The following is a 15,209-nucleotide window of genomic DNA, read 5'->3' on the forward strand; positions in this document are numbered from 1 at the left end:
CCGTTTATTTCAGGGGCTCAAAAGTAATCGGACAAATAAAATTACTGCAAATAAAATGTTCATTTCTAAAACTTGGTTAAAAACACTTTGCTGGCGGTGACACAGCCTGAGGTCTGTGGCTCATGGACATCACCAGATGCTGGCTTTCAGTTGCTGTTTGTTTGTGTGCCTTTCTGCCCAAAGCTTAGTCTTCAACAAGTGAAATGCATCCTCCCATCCATCCCATCACACAGTGTTTTACAGATGATGTGTTATGCTTTGACTCATGAACTGCTCCATGTCTTCTCCATACTTTTTTCTTACCATGATTCTGGTAGAAGTTGATCTTGGTTTCATCCAATCAAAAAATATTTTCCAGAACTGTGTTGGGCTTTTTAACACACTTCAAATTAGTCTTGATCCCTTTATTTATTTTTATTTTTTCTTTGCCTGTCCTGTCTGGCTGTGTAGCAATGAGAATTGTTGTCTGAAGGCCAAAAAATGCTCAAGGGATAAGGAGAAGGGTCATGCTATCCGCCTAACGTCTCAAGGTGCCTGGGAGCTCCAGTCTACATCGACTTACTCACAATACCTAACTGTGTGTGGAATAAAGTATGAAACACATACATGATGCTAACCTTCAAATTCACAAAGTCACACAAAAAGTGATATTGATATTACTAGAACATACTTAAACACACTGTTTAAGTTTTTAAGTGTTTTATAAAACGTTGTCTTTTAATTATTAATTAAGTACCCAATAAAATAAATTGTATGGGTTAAAAAGATGTGTCTTCATTGAAGTCATTGTTTGGGCATAAATAATCAAAACACTACACATGGAGATTGCACCGTAAAATAATGTGGAACACTAGAGGGCATACAATGACAAGTTTCTCACATCTGCCAGTATGCAGAGAAACAATGAAACAGGTTTTCAACAGGTATATTGGCACTGACTGGTTAATCATGATTTTGTTTTGTTTGTCACACTGCATGAGACTGTATGAAAAGACTGAAGGAGCTGGTGCCTGCCTTAAACTTTTTGGTAAAAAAAAACAAACAAAAAAAACAGTACACCAGTAACAAAGCATTATTTGACCTTCTTATCTGTGACGTTTCATTAATGTGATAGCTTACATAACTTCAACTGCATTTCAGTTACACAAACAGGCAAATTCATCCCCACCCACTCTGCCTACACAGCATAAATATCTCTCATTCACGTCACCATTTACAGTTGAAGTCTGAACCAGGTTATGACCATGGCCATTTTACAGAGTCTGCTCCTTTTGACTTTTATTTCAGGTGAGTGAAGTCTGTATCAATATGGGAAAAGAATATTATTATAATTTGGATTTTAGCTTATTCCCTCTAAACTCTTTATCTCTTTTAGCTGCTCGCTGTCAGTCTCTCACCTCATCAGAGCCAGTGGTCAGCAGACCAGGACAATCAGTCACTCTGTCCTGTAGAGTTCAAGGACTCTCTCTGGCTTATCTACACTGGATTCGTCAAAAACCTGGGAAAGGACTGGAGTGGATCGGACGCATTGATGGTGGGACTGGCACAATATTTGCCCAAAGTCTCCAAGGCCAGTTTTCCATCACCAAAGACACTTCCCAAAATCGTGTGAATTTAGTGGTGAACAGCCTCAAACAGGAAGATTCTGCAGTTTATTACTGTGCAAAAGAGCCACAGTGAAATAAGAGACTGAAAGGCAATGCAAAAACTGTGTGTGTGAGAAGCACTGAACCATGTCAAGCTTAGAAGATAAATAATGACAGACAAAAACTGTACATGAAAAATAACAATCTGAAATGTTTTAAATTTAAGTTCCTAGATATTAAATTAACACTTAAAAAATAACAACTGCAGCATTGTTTTGAAAAATTAATTATGTTTTGCCTATTGTCAGTCCTCATAAATATAAATAAATTGATAACTACAAAAAAATATGAAATAAACATCTAACTAAATTGGTAGTAGCAAATAGTAAACAGCTGTAAAAGCCAAAGGCAGGTATACTGTTCACTCATTACAGTTTACCAGTCAATCACAGGAATAATACAGAAAGACAGACAATTATATGTAATTCTGAATGGCCAGTTTAGAATTACACATTGATGTAACTCTTTCATGTCTTTAGGGTGCAGAAGGAAGCAGGAGTACCCAGAGATAACACATGTAGGCATGAGGGAAACACATAAACGCTGCAGAGAAAAGTCAGCGAGTTGGTTAGAAACCAGGACTTCTTTTTTGGCACTGCATCAACAGGTTCTTGAAACCTGAACTTAGACTAATACTGAATACAGAGATACTACAAAAACCTTATTATTAAAAAAATATCAGTATATTAAAGAGTTAATTTATCATTACAATTTAAATATGGAAATATTGGCAGGATATCTGTAAGTATTACTCAGTTCTTATCAAATGATTCAGTATTTAAAGTAATGTGAGTCTCTGTTAAACTGTGTTGGACAGTTTTCAATATTGTCTCTTCCAATCTAGTTTGATTTTAATAAGTTATATGCTTAGACTCAGAAGCCATATAATGGATCCACACAGTTCAATTTAAAGTCCCCAGTTGAATTGAATATTATGATAAAAACTCTTTTAATTATTAGTTTGTTTAGAATCAAAATAAACAAACTAATAGCAAGTTAATACTGTGATAACAGAATAATAGCAGAGTCCTTTTAATGGGCACCTCCTTATTTGTGACATTTCATTAAAATGAAAATAAAATACATATTGTAACACAATCACTACTAACAAACAACGAATAACTCACAAATTCAGAGAGGAGAAGGTTGATGGACATACAAACTCTTTCATTGACATCATCATCACAATAATAATTCACTGTCACTTTAAGGGACACAGTCTTTATATGCTGTCATTTAAAGAAAATGTGTGTAACAATATGCAAATAAGGTTGTTTTTGGGGGGGGGGCTTTTTTTTTTAAAGGAGTGTGTAGCTGTGTGTCAGTGTACAAGTGTACATCATTCAGGTGTAGTCATGATGGTGTTGTTAACGCTGATGCTGCTGCTGGCTGCTGGACACTGTAAGGAGTTTTTAATGGATTCACCTTAATAAATATAATAGCAATGCAAAAAATTCAGATCAATAACAAAGATCGTTTTGATTTCTGTCTCCACAGGTGTGTACAGTATTGATCTCCTCCAACCAGATTCAAGTATTGTGCAGTCTGGACAGACTTTAACCATCACCTGTCAGGTCTCTGGTTATTCTTTGACTGATAACAGCTATGCAACAGGATGGGTCAGGCAACGCGAAAGAAAACCAATGGACTGGATTTTTCATCAGTGGGGTGGAGGAGATTTTTATAAAAATGATGCTCTAAAGAACAAGTTCAGCTACAGCAGAGACACTTCTGCCAGAACAGTGACAATAACAGGACAGAATCTGCAGATGGAGGACACAGCTGTTTATTACTGTGTGCGTCGCTCCACAGTGATGAAAACCACTAACAGACCTGGACAAACACTGAGTAAATGGGAATATAACAGTGATAAAAATGTGATCATTAGTAGTCTCTGTAATAAACTTTTTCTCTGTGGGAGATAAAAAGTTTTCTTATTGTTTCTATATTCTATTATTTATTGATATATTTTTAATAAAGACATTGTCTGTTTATGTGGTCTACACACCAAAGAGAAGACTTAGGGAAATCTAATTTGCATAAACTACCAGTCAAAAGTTTGGACACACCTTCTGATTTAATGATTTTTTTCATTATTTTTACTACTTTCAAATATTGGAAGCAAGATATATGGAATTATGTAGCAAATAAAAAATTGATAATGACTCTAAATATGTCTTATACCCTTGACAGCCCTATTTGGCAACTGTTAGAATTCATATTATGGCAAGAACCAATCAGCTAAGTAGAGTCCATCATTACTTTAAGAGCTGCAGCTCAGTCATTCTAGAAAATTGCAATGTGTGTGTGCAGTTTCAAAAACCAAAAGTATTACGATGAAACTGGCTCACATGAGGACCGCCCCAGGAAAGGACGACCAAGAGTCACCTCTGTTGCTGTCACCAGCCTCAGAAATTGCAAATTAACAGCACCTCAGATTACAGCCCAGATTAACCCAGATTAACCCCAATCCAGAATGGAATCCCAGCAGTGATAACTATTAGGGCAGGATATAAGAATATCATTAGTAATTTTTAATAAAGCTGTTTCAGTGCTGTGGTTTAGTCTGTAAGCAGACTGGAATTTATTGACGTTGTTATTTCCATCAACAAGATGAAGAAGCTGACGAGCAACAGCTTTCTCAAGGATTTTGGAAATAAAGGGGAGTTTGGAAATTGGCCTATAATTATTTCAAACAGGGATCTAAGGGTTTTTTTTTCCAGTAGAGGAAAAATACTGGCTTTTTAAAAGTAATCTGGAATGCACCCAGATGAATAGGAAGGATTGACAATAGAGAGAAGCAGGGGGAGATGCCAGGGTGAACCTCTTTAATGAATTTAGGAGGGATCTCTGTTGGGCTGGGTGAAGTGTACACGTATGAGACTACATCCAAAAGATCTGTTGAAGAAGTTAGTTTAAACTCAGACAACAGAACTGTTTAAGAGACTTGGGGTGGTTGAAGTTGTACAGATTTGAACTGTGACTTGATAGTGTTGATCTCGTCAGTGAAGAAATCGAAAACCTTTTCACAGTCATCAGAAGCCACAGGAGGGAAAGCATATTAAGGAGGATTAAGAAGTTTGCTGATGGTCAAGTAGAACTTTGGAATGTTTTTGATTGCTAATCAAACTAGCAAAACAAGATGTCACCAACCTTTGAAGAACTAGTTTATTTGGTTTGTATGACATGCAATTATAATTTAAATAAGAAAATGTTAAAAAGCATTGAAGAATCCAGGCCATTAGATAATCAGGGGAAGTCATAGTATTACTAAATGCTTGTAGTGTTCAATTTTGCTTCATTTTTACAAATGTATTCTTGGAATCAGGCACTGCATCATCAATTTCATTTCAATCGACATTGTGTTGCTTACCAAACAAACACTAAAAGTATTATGCGTGTACTTTAAAATTATATTTATAATCAGTAAAACCACAGTCTCAGCAAGTAAGTCTAACCTCCTCCTGCAATTTAAATACATTTTAATACATTATTTATTTTGATGCTTTAAGGTGGAGCCAATGCAAATATTGATCCTTCCATCTGTATTTAATTCACAACAAAGTGCAGATGACTAAACCATACAGACAAAAACAACAACTTTTCAATAGGATTTCATCTACATGTATAATGCTTGTCCTGCTATTAGTGATACCTAGTAACCACCACAGTTTTGCACTCTTCTGTATTCATGCTTAGTTTTATTTTTTGGCTCATTTCTGATCATATTTATTTTCTTCTAGCTGTTTGTAGTCAGACTCTTACCGAGTCTGAACCAGTGGTAAAATGGCCTGGAGAATCTCACAAGCTGACCTGTACATATGCAGGAATATCAGATAGCTCTGATATGAGCTGGATCAGACAGGCTGAAGGAAAAGGGTTGGAGTGGGTTGCCTACATTTCTGGTCCAAGTGGGAGCACCAAATATTATTCCACATCTGTCCAGAATCGCTTCACCATTTCCAGAGACAACAGTGTGGATCAAGTGTATCTGCACATGAGCAGCTTGACAACTGAAGACTCTGCAGTGTATTACTGTGCTCGAAAGCCACAGTGAGACAGGAAGGCACAGAGCTGTACACAAAACACTGCAGATATTGTTGACATACTAACTGGTAGGAAATTTTGCAAAGCAACTACTGATTTTTGTAAATGTTTTTGCCCCTGTATTTATCCTACATACCAATTCCTATAATGAGACCAAAGTTTGTTAATAAAGTTCTTGTTTCCTGACCTGTGGTTGAATAAACGACAACAACAACAAAAAACAGATTAATAAAACTATAAATAGCCATTAGTTTCACCGTATTTTCTTGTTAGTTTTTGCTGTTTATTAATTATATCATAATGTTTGATCAATCTACTGATGTGCATAGCGGTCAGGAAGCAATAGCGTAATAGGGTTTGACATTGTTATAGTTGTCATTGTCCAGTTGAGCTTTTCTTCAACTAGGTTTTGTGAATACAGGTTGAGCAGAGTTTCTGTAACACAATTGTAACAATGTGAAATTAGGTGTGTTATAAAACTACAATGAAGTGCAGTTTAAAAGTGTTGAATGAATGATTTATTTTAACATTTTAAGGAGGAGTTAATGCAAATACTGGCTTAGCCAGCTTTACTTATTGAATGGGAAAGTGAAGACAAACCAGACAGACAACACAGACAAACAACTTTTCAGTATGACTTTAACTCAATGTATAATGCTCATTCTGCTAGCAGTGATTCCAGGTGAATAACACAGTTCTGCACTTTTCTATATTCATACTTAGGATTATGTTTGGCTTCTTTCTGATCAGTCTTCTTCTTTTTTTCCAGGTGTTTGCAGTCAGACACTCACTGAGTCTGAACCAGTGGTAAAACGACCTGGAGATTCTCACAAACTCACTTGTACATATGCAGGAATATCAGATGATAATGCTGATATCAGCTGGATCCGACAGACTGAAGGAAAAGGACTGAAGTGGGTTGCTCACATTTCTGCTCCAAGTGGGAGCACTAAAGTTTACTCCACATCTGTCCAGAATCGTTTCACTATTTCTAGAGACAACAATGTGGATCAAGTGTATCTGCAAATGAACCGCCTCATTGCTGAAGACTCTGCAGTTTATTATTGTGCTCGGAAGCCACAGTGATATAGGAAGCAACACAGCTGTACATAAAAAACACTGCAGATGTCACTGTGACACTGATGGTTAGAATCCATTTCATATTAGTTGTTTTAAAGACTCTTTGTTCTAAATGTTTCATATTTATTTAATCTTTGTTAAAACAGCAATCCAATCATTTAATAATAATTAGTGATTAGAACATTTAGCAATAGTACATATATTTCTGCCCCATTGTCTTTCCAAAAAAATCAAGAAACACTGGAGCCATTTCAACTTCTTTAAATTATGATAAAATTACTGTCTGGGTGTAAATGGCAGAAATACTACATGTGTATATTTAGGGACATAAAATAATCATTTGGAGTGGGGGCATTGTCCTGTAAAATAATTCTAAACACTAGAGGGCATGAAATAACAAGTCTCTCTCACCTCTGTCATTATGAGATGAAACAATGAAAGAAGACTGCAGCAGGAACTGCTGGTTATTACGGTGCCTGACACTTTTTGGTAAGTTAAAACAACAATAACAGAGCTTCCTTATACTGTGCACCTCCTTATTCATGACATTTCATTAAAATGACAGCATAGATTAGATGATATAAAAGGGCTGACAACACACTCTAACTAACAAAAAACAAATGGCTAACAAATGCTAGAAAGGAGGAGCTTAATGAACACATTCAAGCTCTCGTCATCATCATAATAATTCACTTTCGCTTTAAAGGACACGAGCTATAAATATGCTTTAATTCAAGTAAAATTTCTGCAGCAATATGCAAATAAGGGTTTATTAAAAGGAAGTGTGTGGCTGTGTGTCAGTCAGAAGACAGACACATCACATATCACTCAGCTTTGATAATAATGCTCATGTTAAGGCTGATACTGCTGGCTGTTGTACACTGTAAGGAATTTACTGAATTTGCCCTACTGAATATAATATAAATGCTAAAAAGTCAAATTACCAAGATAATGTTTATTTCTGTGTCCACAGGTGTGTACAGTATTGATCTCATTCAACCAGACTCAAGGGTTATTCAGCCTGGACAGACTTTTACCATCACCTGTCGTGTCTCTGGTTATTCTTTGACTGATGGCAGCTATGCAACAGGTTTGATCAGACAGCGTGAAGGAAAACCAATGGATTGGCTTTTTCATCAGTGGGGAGGAAGTAGTGGCAGCCTTTATCAAAATGATGCTTTTAAAACCAAGTTCAGCTACAGCAGAGACATGTCTGGTGAGACCGTGACAATAAATGGGCAGAATCTGCAGCCTGAAGACAGCTGTTTATTACTGTGTGCGTCGCCCCACAGTTATTCAAACCACCAACATCCATCCATCCATCCATCTTCATCCACTTTATCCGAGGCCGGGTCGCGGGGGCAGCAGCCTAAGCAAAGAGGCCCAGACCTCCCTCTCCCCAGCCACCTCCTCCAGCTTATCCGGGGGAATACCAAGGCGTTCCCAGGCCAGCCGAGAGATATAATCTCTCCAGCGTGTCCTGGGTCTGCCCCGGGGCCTCCTCCCGGTGGGACATGCATGGAACACCTCACCCAGGAGGCGCCCAGGGGGCATCCTTGTCAGATGCCTGAACCACCTCAGGTGGCTCCTTTCAATGTGGAGCAGCAGCTGCTCTACTCTGAGCCCCTCCCGGATGGCCGAACCTCTCACCCTATCTCTAAGGGAGAGGCCAGCCACCCTTCGGAGGAAGCTCATTTCTGCCGCTTGTATCCGCGATCTCGTTCTTTCGGTCACTACCCACAGCTCGTGGCCATAGGTGAGGGTAGGGACGTAGATCGACCGGTAAATTGAGAGCTTCGCTTTTACACTCAGCTCCCTCTTCACCACGACGGACCGGTGCAGCGTCCGCATTACTGCAGCTGCAGCCCCAATCCATCTGTCGATCTCCGGCTCCCTTCTCCCATCACTTGCGAACAAGACCCCGAGATACTTGAACTCCTCCACTTGGGGCAGGAACTCATCCCCGACCCGGAGTGGGCACTCCACCCTTTTCCGGCTGAGAACCATGGCCTCAGATTTGGAGGTGCTGATCCTCATTCCCGCTGCTTCACACTCGGCTGCGAACCGTTCCAGTGCGAGCTGGAGGCCCTCACCCGATGAAGCCAACAGAACCACATCATCCGCAAAAATCAGAGATGATGCCACCAAAGCGAAGGCCCTCCGCCACTTGGCTGCGCCTAGAAATCCTGTCCATAAAAATTATGAACAGAACCAGAGACAAAGGGCAGCCCTGGCGGAGCCCATCACCCACCGGGAACGAGTCCAACTTATTGCCGGCAATGCGAACCAAGCTCTTGCAATGGTTGTATAGGGATCGAATGGCCCGTAGCAATGGGCCAGACACCCCATACTCCCGCAACACCTCCCACAGGACACCCCGAGGGACACGGTCGAATGCCTTCTCCAAGTCCACAAAACACATGTAGACTGGTTGGGCAAACTCCCATGCACCCTCAAGTATCCTCGAGAGCATAAAGAGCTGGTCCAGTGTTCCGCGACCAGGACGAAAACCGCATTGTTCCTCCTGTATCCGAGGTTCGACTAGCGGACGAACTCTCCTTTCCAGCACCCTGGCATAGACTTTCCCCGGGAGGCTGAGGAGTGTGATCTCCCTGTAGTTGGAACACACCCTCCGGTCCCCCTTCTTAAAGATGGGGACCACCACCCCGGTCTGCCAGTCCACAGGTACTGCCCCTGATCTCCACGCAACATTGCAGAGGCGTGTCAACCAGGACAGCCCTACAACGTCCAGAGCCTTCAGGAACTCGGGGCGGACCTCATCAACACCAGGGGCTCTGCCACCAAGGAGTTGTTTAACTGCCTCAGTGACCTCGCCCCCGGAAATTGGCGGATCATTCCCCTCATCCCCAGACTCTACTTCCTCCTCGGAAGACGTGTCAGTGGGATTAAGGAGGTCCTCGAAGTATTCCTTCCACCGCCTGACAATTTTCTCAGTGACGTCAGCAGCGCTCCGCCAGCACTATACACAGTGCAGGTAGAGCACCGCTTTCCCCTCCTGAGACGCCTGACGGTTTGCCAGAATCTCTTCGAGGCAGTCCGAAAGTCTTTTTCCATGGCCTCTCCGAACTCCTCCCACACTCGAGTTTTTGCTTCAGCCACTGCCCGAGCCGCATTCCTCTTGGCCTGTCGATACCTGTCGGCTGCCTCCGGAGTCCCACAGGCTAACCAAGCCCGATAGGACTCCTTCTTCAGCCTGGTGGCTCCCTCTCTGGTGTCCACCATTTGGTTCGGGGATTACCACCACGGCAGGCACCAACCACCTTGCGGCCGCAGCTCAATGCAGCAGCTTCGGTAATGGAGACGCTGAACATGGTCCATTCGGACTCAATGTCCCCAGTCTCCCTCGGAATGCTGTTGAAGCTCTGCCGGAGGTGTGCATTGAAGATCTCGCGGACTGGGGCCTCTGCTAGACGTTCCCAGCACACCCTCACTACGCGTTTAGGTGCACCAGGTCTGTCCAGCGTCCTCCCCCGCCACCTGATCCAACTCACCACCAGGTGGTGATCAGTTGACAGCTCAGCCCCTCTCTTTACCCGAGTGTCCAGAACATATGGTCGCAGGTCTGGTGATACGATTACAAAATCGATCATCGACCTACAGCCTAGAGCGTCCTGGTGCCACGTGCACTTATGGACACTCTTATGTTCGAACAGGGTGTTCGTTATGGCCAAACTGTGATTAGCACAGAAGTCCAATAACAAAGCACCGCTCGGGTTCAGATCAGGGAGGCCGTTCCTCCCAATCACGCCCCTCCAGGTCTCGCTGTCGTTACCCACGTGAGCATTGAAGTCTCCCAGCAGGACAACAGGTGCTCCAGGTGGAGCACCTTCCAGCACCCCCCCCCCCCCAGGGACTCTAAGAAGGCTGGGTACTCTGAACTGCCACTCGGCGCATAAGCGCAGATGACAGTCAGGACCCGTTCCCCGACCCTAAGGCGCAGGGAACAAACCCTCTCGTCCACCGGGAAAAACCCCAACGTACCGGCAGCAAGCCAAGGGGATATTAGAATACCCACCCCAGCCCGCCGCCTCTCACCAGGGGCAACTCCAGACTGAGACAGAGTCCAGCCCCTCTCCAGGAGACTGGTTCCAGAGCCCAAGCCATGCGTAGAGCAACAAAGCTGCACAAATACTGAGTAATTACTGGGTACTGATCAGTTACAGTTGTCCCCATGGTACAGAATAAAGCAAAGCTAATGTGGCTCCATGGTGTTGTGGTCTACACATTCACCATGTGTAAACCATTCACATTTACCATTCACATGGTTCAATTTTGGGAGGAGACACAAACTTTATGGGGTTGCATCAGGAAAGGCACCCAACATAAAATTCTGCCAAATCAAATATGCACTACAGTACCTGCAGTCTTGACCCCTTCAGAATAAGGTAGCAGCTGAAATTAGGTTTATCTGGCAAAAAAATAAAAAAATAAAATAAATAAATAGCATTAACATCACAAAGGGAAGTTTGGGCTGTTATTATAATATGCAAAATAATTTTTTCTCTATTTTATCAGTCAATGGATCGTAATCATGCCCACACGAGTTTGGAATTAGGTCAAACTCCATGGCATGAACTGTAATGGCATGAGTGTTTACCTCTGTTCAGGTAGGTGGGCAGGCAGAGCGATATAGCCTAACTGCTGACTATTCTGAATCCCATAACCTAACCAGAAACCTGAAATGTCCCACCCTAGAAATGTAGACCACAACATCTTAACAAGTTGCAACAATTTAATTCAGTGCTGTTGTTTAGTCCAATACTCAAGCTGCTTCTTGTGCCACAATCTTAATAACTGGCTGGATAAGACTGGATAGAAGAGTGTAACCCAACTTCCACCTTGTACCACATTGGCCACTTACATAGGAAGTGTTGTAGGGTGTACATAGTTTTAACATAGATGATCAATTAAACTGAATGTGAAGCCATAAGGCACAATGAATAGGGCACAATGAATGCCCCTTCTGGGGCTCCTGTTGAAATTAATCACAAGACTTTTTAAAGGAAAGCTATTGCCAGTGAGGTCATGCACCTCCTGGGTGAGGTTTTCCAGGCTTGTCCCACCAGGAAGAGGCCCCGGGATAGACCCAGGACACGCTGGAGAGATTATATCTCTCGGCTGACCTGGGAACGCCTTAGTGTTCCCCCGGATAAGCTAGAGGAGGTCGCTGGGGAGAGGGAGGTCTGGGCTTCTCTGCTTGGGCCGCTGCCCCCACGACCCAGCCCCAGATAAGCGGAAAAAAAAGGATGGATGGATGGGTGGTCATGCTGGTAACATGCTGTCAACAACAACTGGCTGCATTAAGCAAAAATAATATAAATGACTAAATAGAAACAAGTAAAATTATAGACAGTTGGATTGAAATATGTAATGATCAATTCAAACAAACCAGCAGGTTTTGGTGCCTTGCCAATTTTAGAACTTGAACTGCTTTAGCATCATGTTCTTAGCTAAGAACCAAAGTCATTGACATCTGTCAGTCTGGGACTGTGTGTTCTAGACATAACAGATTTACTCAACTGAAAATAGAGTTGTAACAATACATTACATTTAAAACAGATTGTCTATTTACTGCTGATACCTTGAATGGCTCAAAACAACTCCTTATCCCCCTACCCAACCCTGTTGCTGGTCACGTGCTCTATAATGTTGTACTGTGGACATTTGTGTGCTTTTCTGTGCAGAGGAGTTTTTTTTGTTTCCTGTTCTCATGCTGTCCTCCTGTAGCCCAGCATGAGTAGAGGTCTCTTTTTTTCCTCTTGTACCTTTCCCGCTGTAGTGTACATTTCAGTGTTTTTTTTCTGTAATGTAACTGTTCTCTGACTTGTATCCCCATGTGATGTCTGTGTTGTATGTGTAAGGTTGGGGGCGGGTTCATTCCACTGCAGGGCAACCTGCCACTGCATGTGGCGAATAAACTTTGAACTTGAACATAATATATTCAAGAATATGCAAATAATTGTTACTTAAAAGGGAGTAATATGTCTGCCTGTCAGTCAGAAGACAGATCAGCTCCAAAGATTTAATCTTCAACTTCAAAGTACTGTACTACAAGAACTTGTAGAGTTTCTGTCCCCAATTCTTTTTTTTATTGTATATGTGGCCTCTTGAAAGCATAATATATCTTCCCACTGCTTCACTGATGACATCCAGTTGCCAGTCAAACTGAAAAGCAGAGATCCACAGGAGCCTGTGCTGTGGATGAAGATCAGGCTCCTCAGTTTTAGTCAAAGATGTTTATGGTATAATTGACTGGTAGAAGTGTCCAACTGTATGTCACCCCTAAAGAATCTCTTCTGAAACTCTGAGTTATATGATTTTTTATTGTCATGCTCCTGCACAAAATCTGGGCATGATTTTTGTTCTAACTCCTGCAAAAGGGACTGTAAAAAGTCATTCTTGCTTTATCACTTCCTACCTGGATTACTGTACTTTACTTTAGTATTGAACAAAAACTTACAGAACCTCTAATTTAGTATAGAACAATCATCTGTGTGTTGCCTGAAGTTCATATTGAATGAGCTAGCACTTTTGTGTCTGTCTTAGCTGCTTCACATCATATCAAAAATTAATTTGATGTAGAGATCTCTTCTAGCATCCTTCTACAGTGATGGTCTGGTGACTGGCCTTGTTTTCTGGTTTCCTTTCTTTTAGGTAATTAATGGGTGGAGCTCACACCCACACCTGAGCATGCCAGGATCAGGTGCACAATAAAGCAGATTTGCCAGAGCATTTGGTGGTTCCTCTCCTTTGTATGCTTGGCTATGAAAGCATTTAGTTTTTGTGTTTTGCACATGCTCACTCTTGCATCCTCTGTGCATTCAGCCATTGCATGTAAGCTACTTTTAGTTTCTTTATGTTATTTCACTGAATCATGTAACAGCCTATCTTATTGTTTGTACTAGAATAATTAAGTCTTCATTATTAGCAAATTAGGCAGTGAATAGAGTGACAAAGGAGTACAAATCTCACAAGAAGTACTACTACTATTATAACTATGATAAACAGCATTTTATTTTTTCTGTCTTGCGCTTACAGTCATGATAATTTCATTGTCATGGTAATGACTAAAATCTCTCCTATTTTCATATTTATTTCTAAGAAAGCATGGAAACAAAATTGAATTTTAAATTGATTTCAAAAAGCATTTTTGCTGAAATATAGAAATGTTTGAAATGATGTGAGGTACAAAATGTAAAACAGACTTAAACTTGTATTTAATTAATTTCTGGCTCAAATCAAACATTATAATGTGGTTTAAATTTGTGTGGACTCTAAACATGTTGAGAAAATGATTAATTCTGAGTTCTTCCAGTGAGGAGGAGTTAATGCAAAACACTAATGTCTTTCATGTGTACTTATCTGACAGCAGAAAGGATGACAGAGAGCAGTGGACTCACAGTTTAACAATATGGACTTCAGGGCAGGACTCCTGCTTTTAACTGTGTTCTTGGCAGGTGAAGATTTTTCACTTACAGATATAAATATTTTATTGTTTGATCCTACTCCTGTTATAGTAAATGACCACTTTTCTTTGTTCTTTTTTTAATCCGACAGGTGTTGAAAGTCAGACTATAACACAGTCTGAATCAGTGGTTAAAAGGCCAGCAGAATCCCACAACCTGACCTGTACAGGCTCCAACATTGATTTCAGCATCTACTGGATGGCCTGGATCAGACAGGCTCCTGGAAAAGGACTGGAGTGGATTGCAATCATCGAAGATGACAGTGATAACATCTTTTATTCTCAGTCAGTTCAGGGCAGGTTTACCATCTCTAGAGACAACAGCAAAGAGCAGCTGTATCTGCAGATGAACAGCCTGAGGACTGAAGACACTGCTGTTTATTATTGTGCTCGAGAGCCACAGTGACTGGAGCTGGTTGAATGGCTGTACAAAATCCACCATAATGTATGTTTGTTAAAAATACTACTTAAGACTATTCTCTCATACCTCAGAGACAATGCTTGTATGATTTTGTTGTTAAAATCATAGCCAGGAAGAGAAACAACCACAAATTTTAGTATTCTGAACGAAAAGTAGTGCTTATTAGAACATTGGAGGACAGTCAGTGTCACATCTGTCCATTACTTTTGAATTAGGCTATTTTGTCTATTTTAAGAAAAGAAAAAGCAAATGAGAAACCCTGATTCTTATGATCATTTCTTAACTTTGATCACTCTTTAGCCTTCAGTTACTCCTTGTGTCATTAATTCATACTGTCCAGTATTCCCCTTCTTTTAATACCAAGTCACATCCTCCTTAACCCTTCAGTCATACTGCAAGCTGCACCCATACAAATGTGCAAAATGTCTTCATCTGTATCATTTCAGGAGGTGAGGGTGAGGAAGAGAAACTGAGTTTTGAATATCTGCTTATTCACTGTCAACTAAACTCTGTGTCTGTTTCAGCTGCT

General features: G+C 41.1%; 2 protein-coding genes across 2 annotated transcripts in view; both read left to right on the forward strand.

The window, feature by feature from the left end:
* The window catches only part of LOC146575960 (immunoglobulin mu heavy chain-like), a 526,942-nt gene that overhangs the window by 434,221 nt on the left and 77,512 nt on the right, over positions 1–15,209 (forward strand). The window lies entirely within an intron of this gene.
* Positions 6,314–14,665, forward strand: LOC146575967 (uncharacterized). Its single transcript, XM_085272461.1, has 5 exons — positions 6,314–6,375; positions 6,463–6,775; positions 13,833–13,854; positions 14,179–14,251; positions 14,352–14,665. The coding sequence occupies exons 1-5, from the start codon at positions 6,327–6,329 to the stop codon at positions 14,663–14,665; spliced, it is 771 nt and encodes a 256-aa protein (XP_085128587.1). The 5' UTR covers positions 6,314–6,326.

The sequence above is a fragment of the Mchenga conophoros genome, linkage group LG4, assembly GCF_057382185.1.
Source record: "Mchenga conophoros isolate Kocher_MC1m ecotype Shallow Benthic linkage group LG4, M_conophoros_male_GT1.1, whole genome shotgun sequence".
In the NCBI taxonomy this organism is placed as follows: domain Eukaryota; kingdom Metazoa; phylum Chordata; class Actinopteri; order Cichliformes; family Cichlidae; genus Mchenga; species Mchenga conophoros.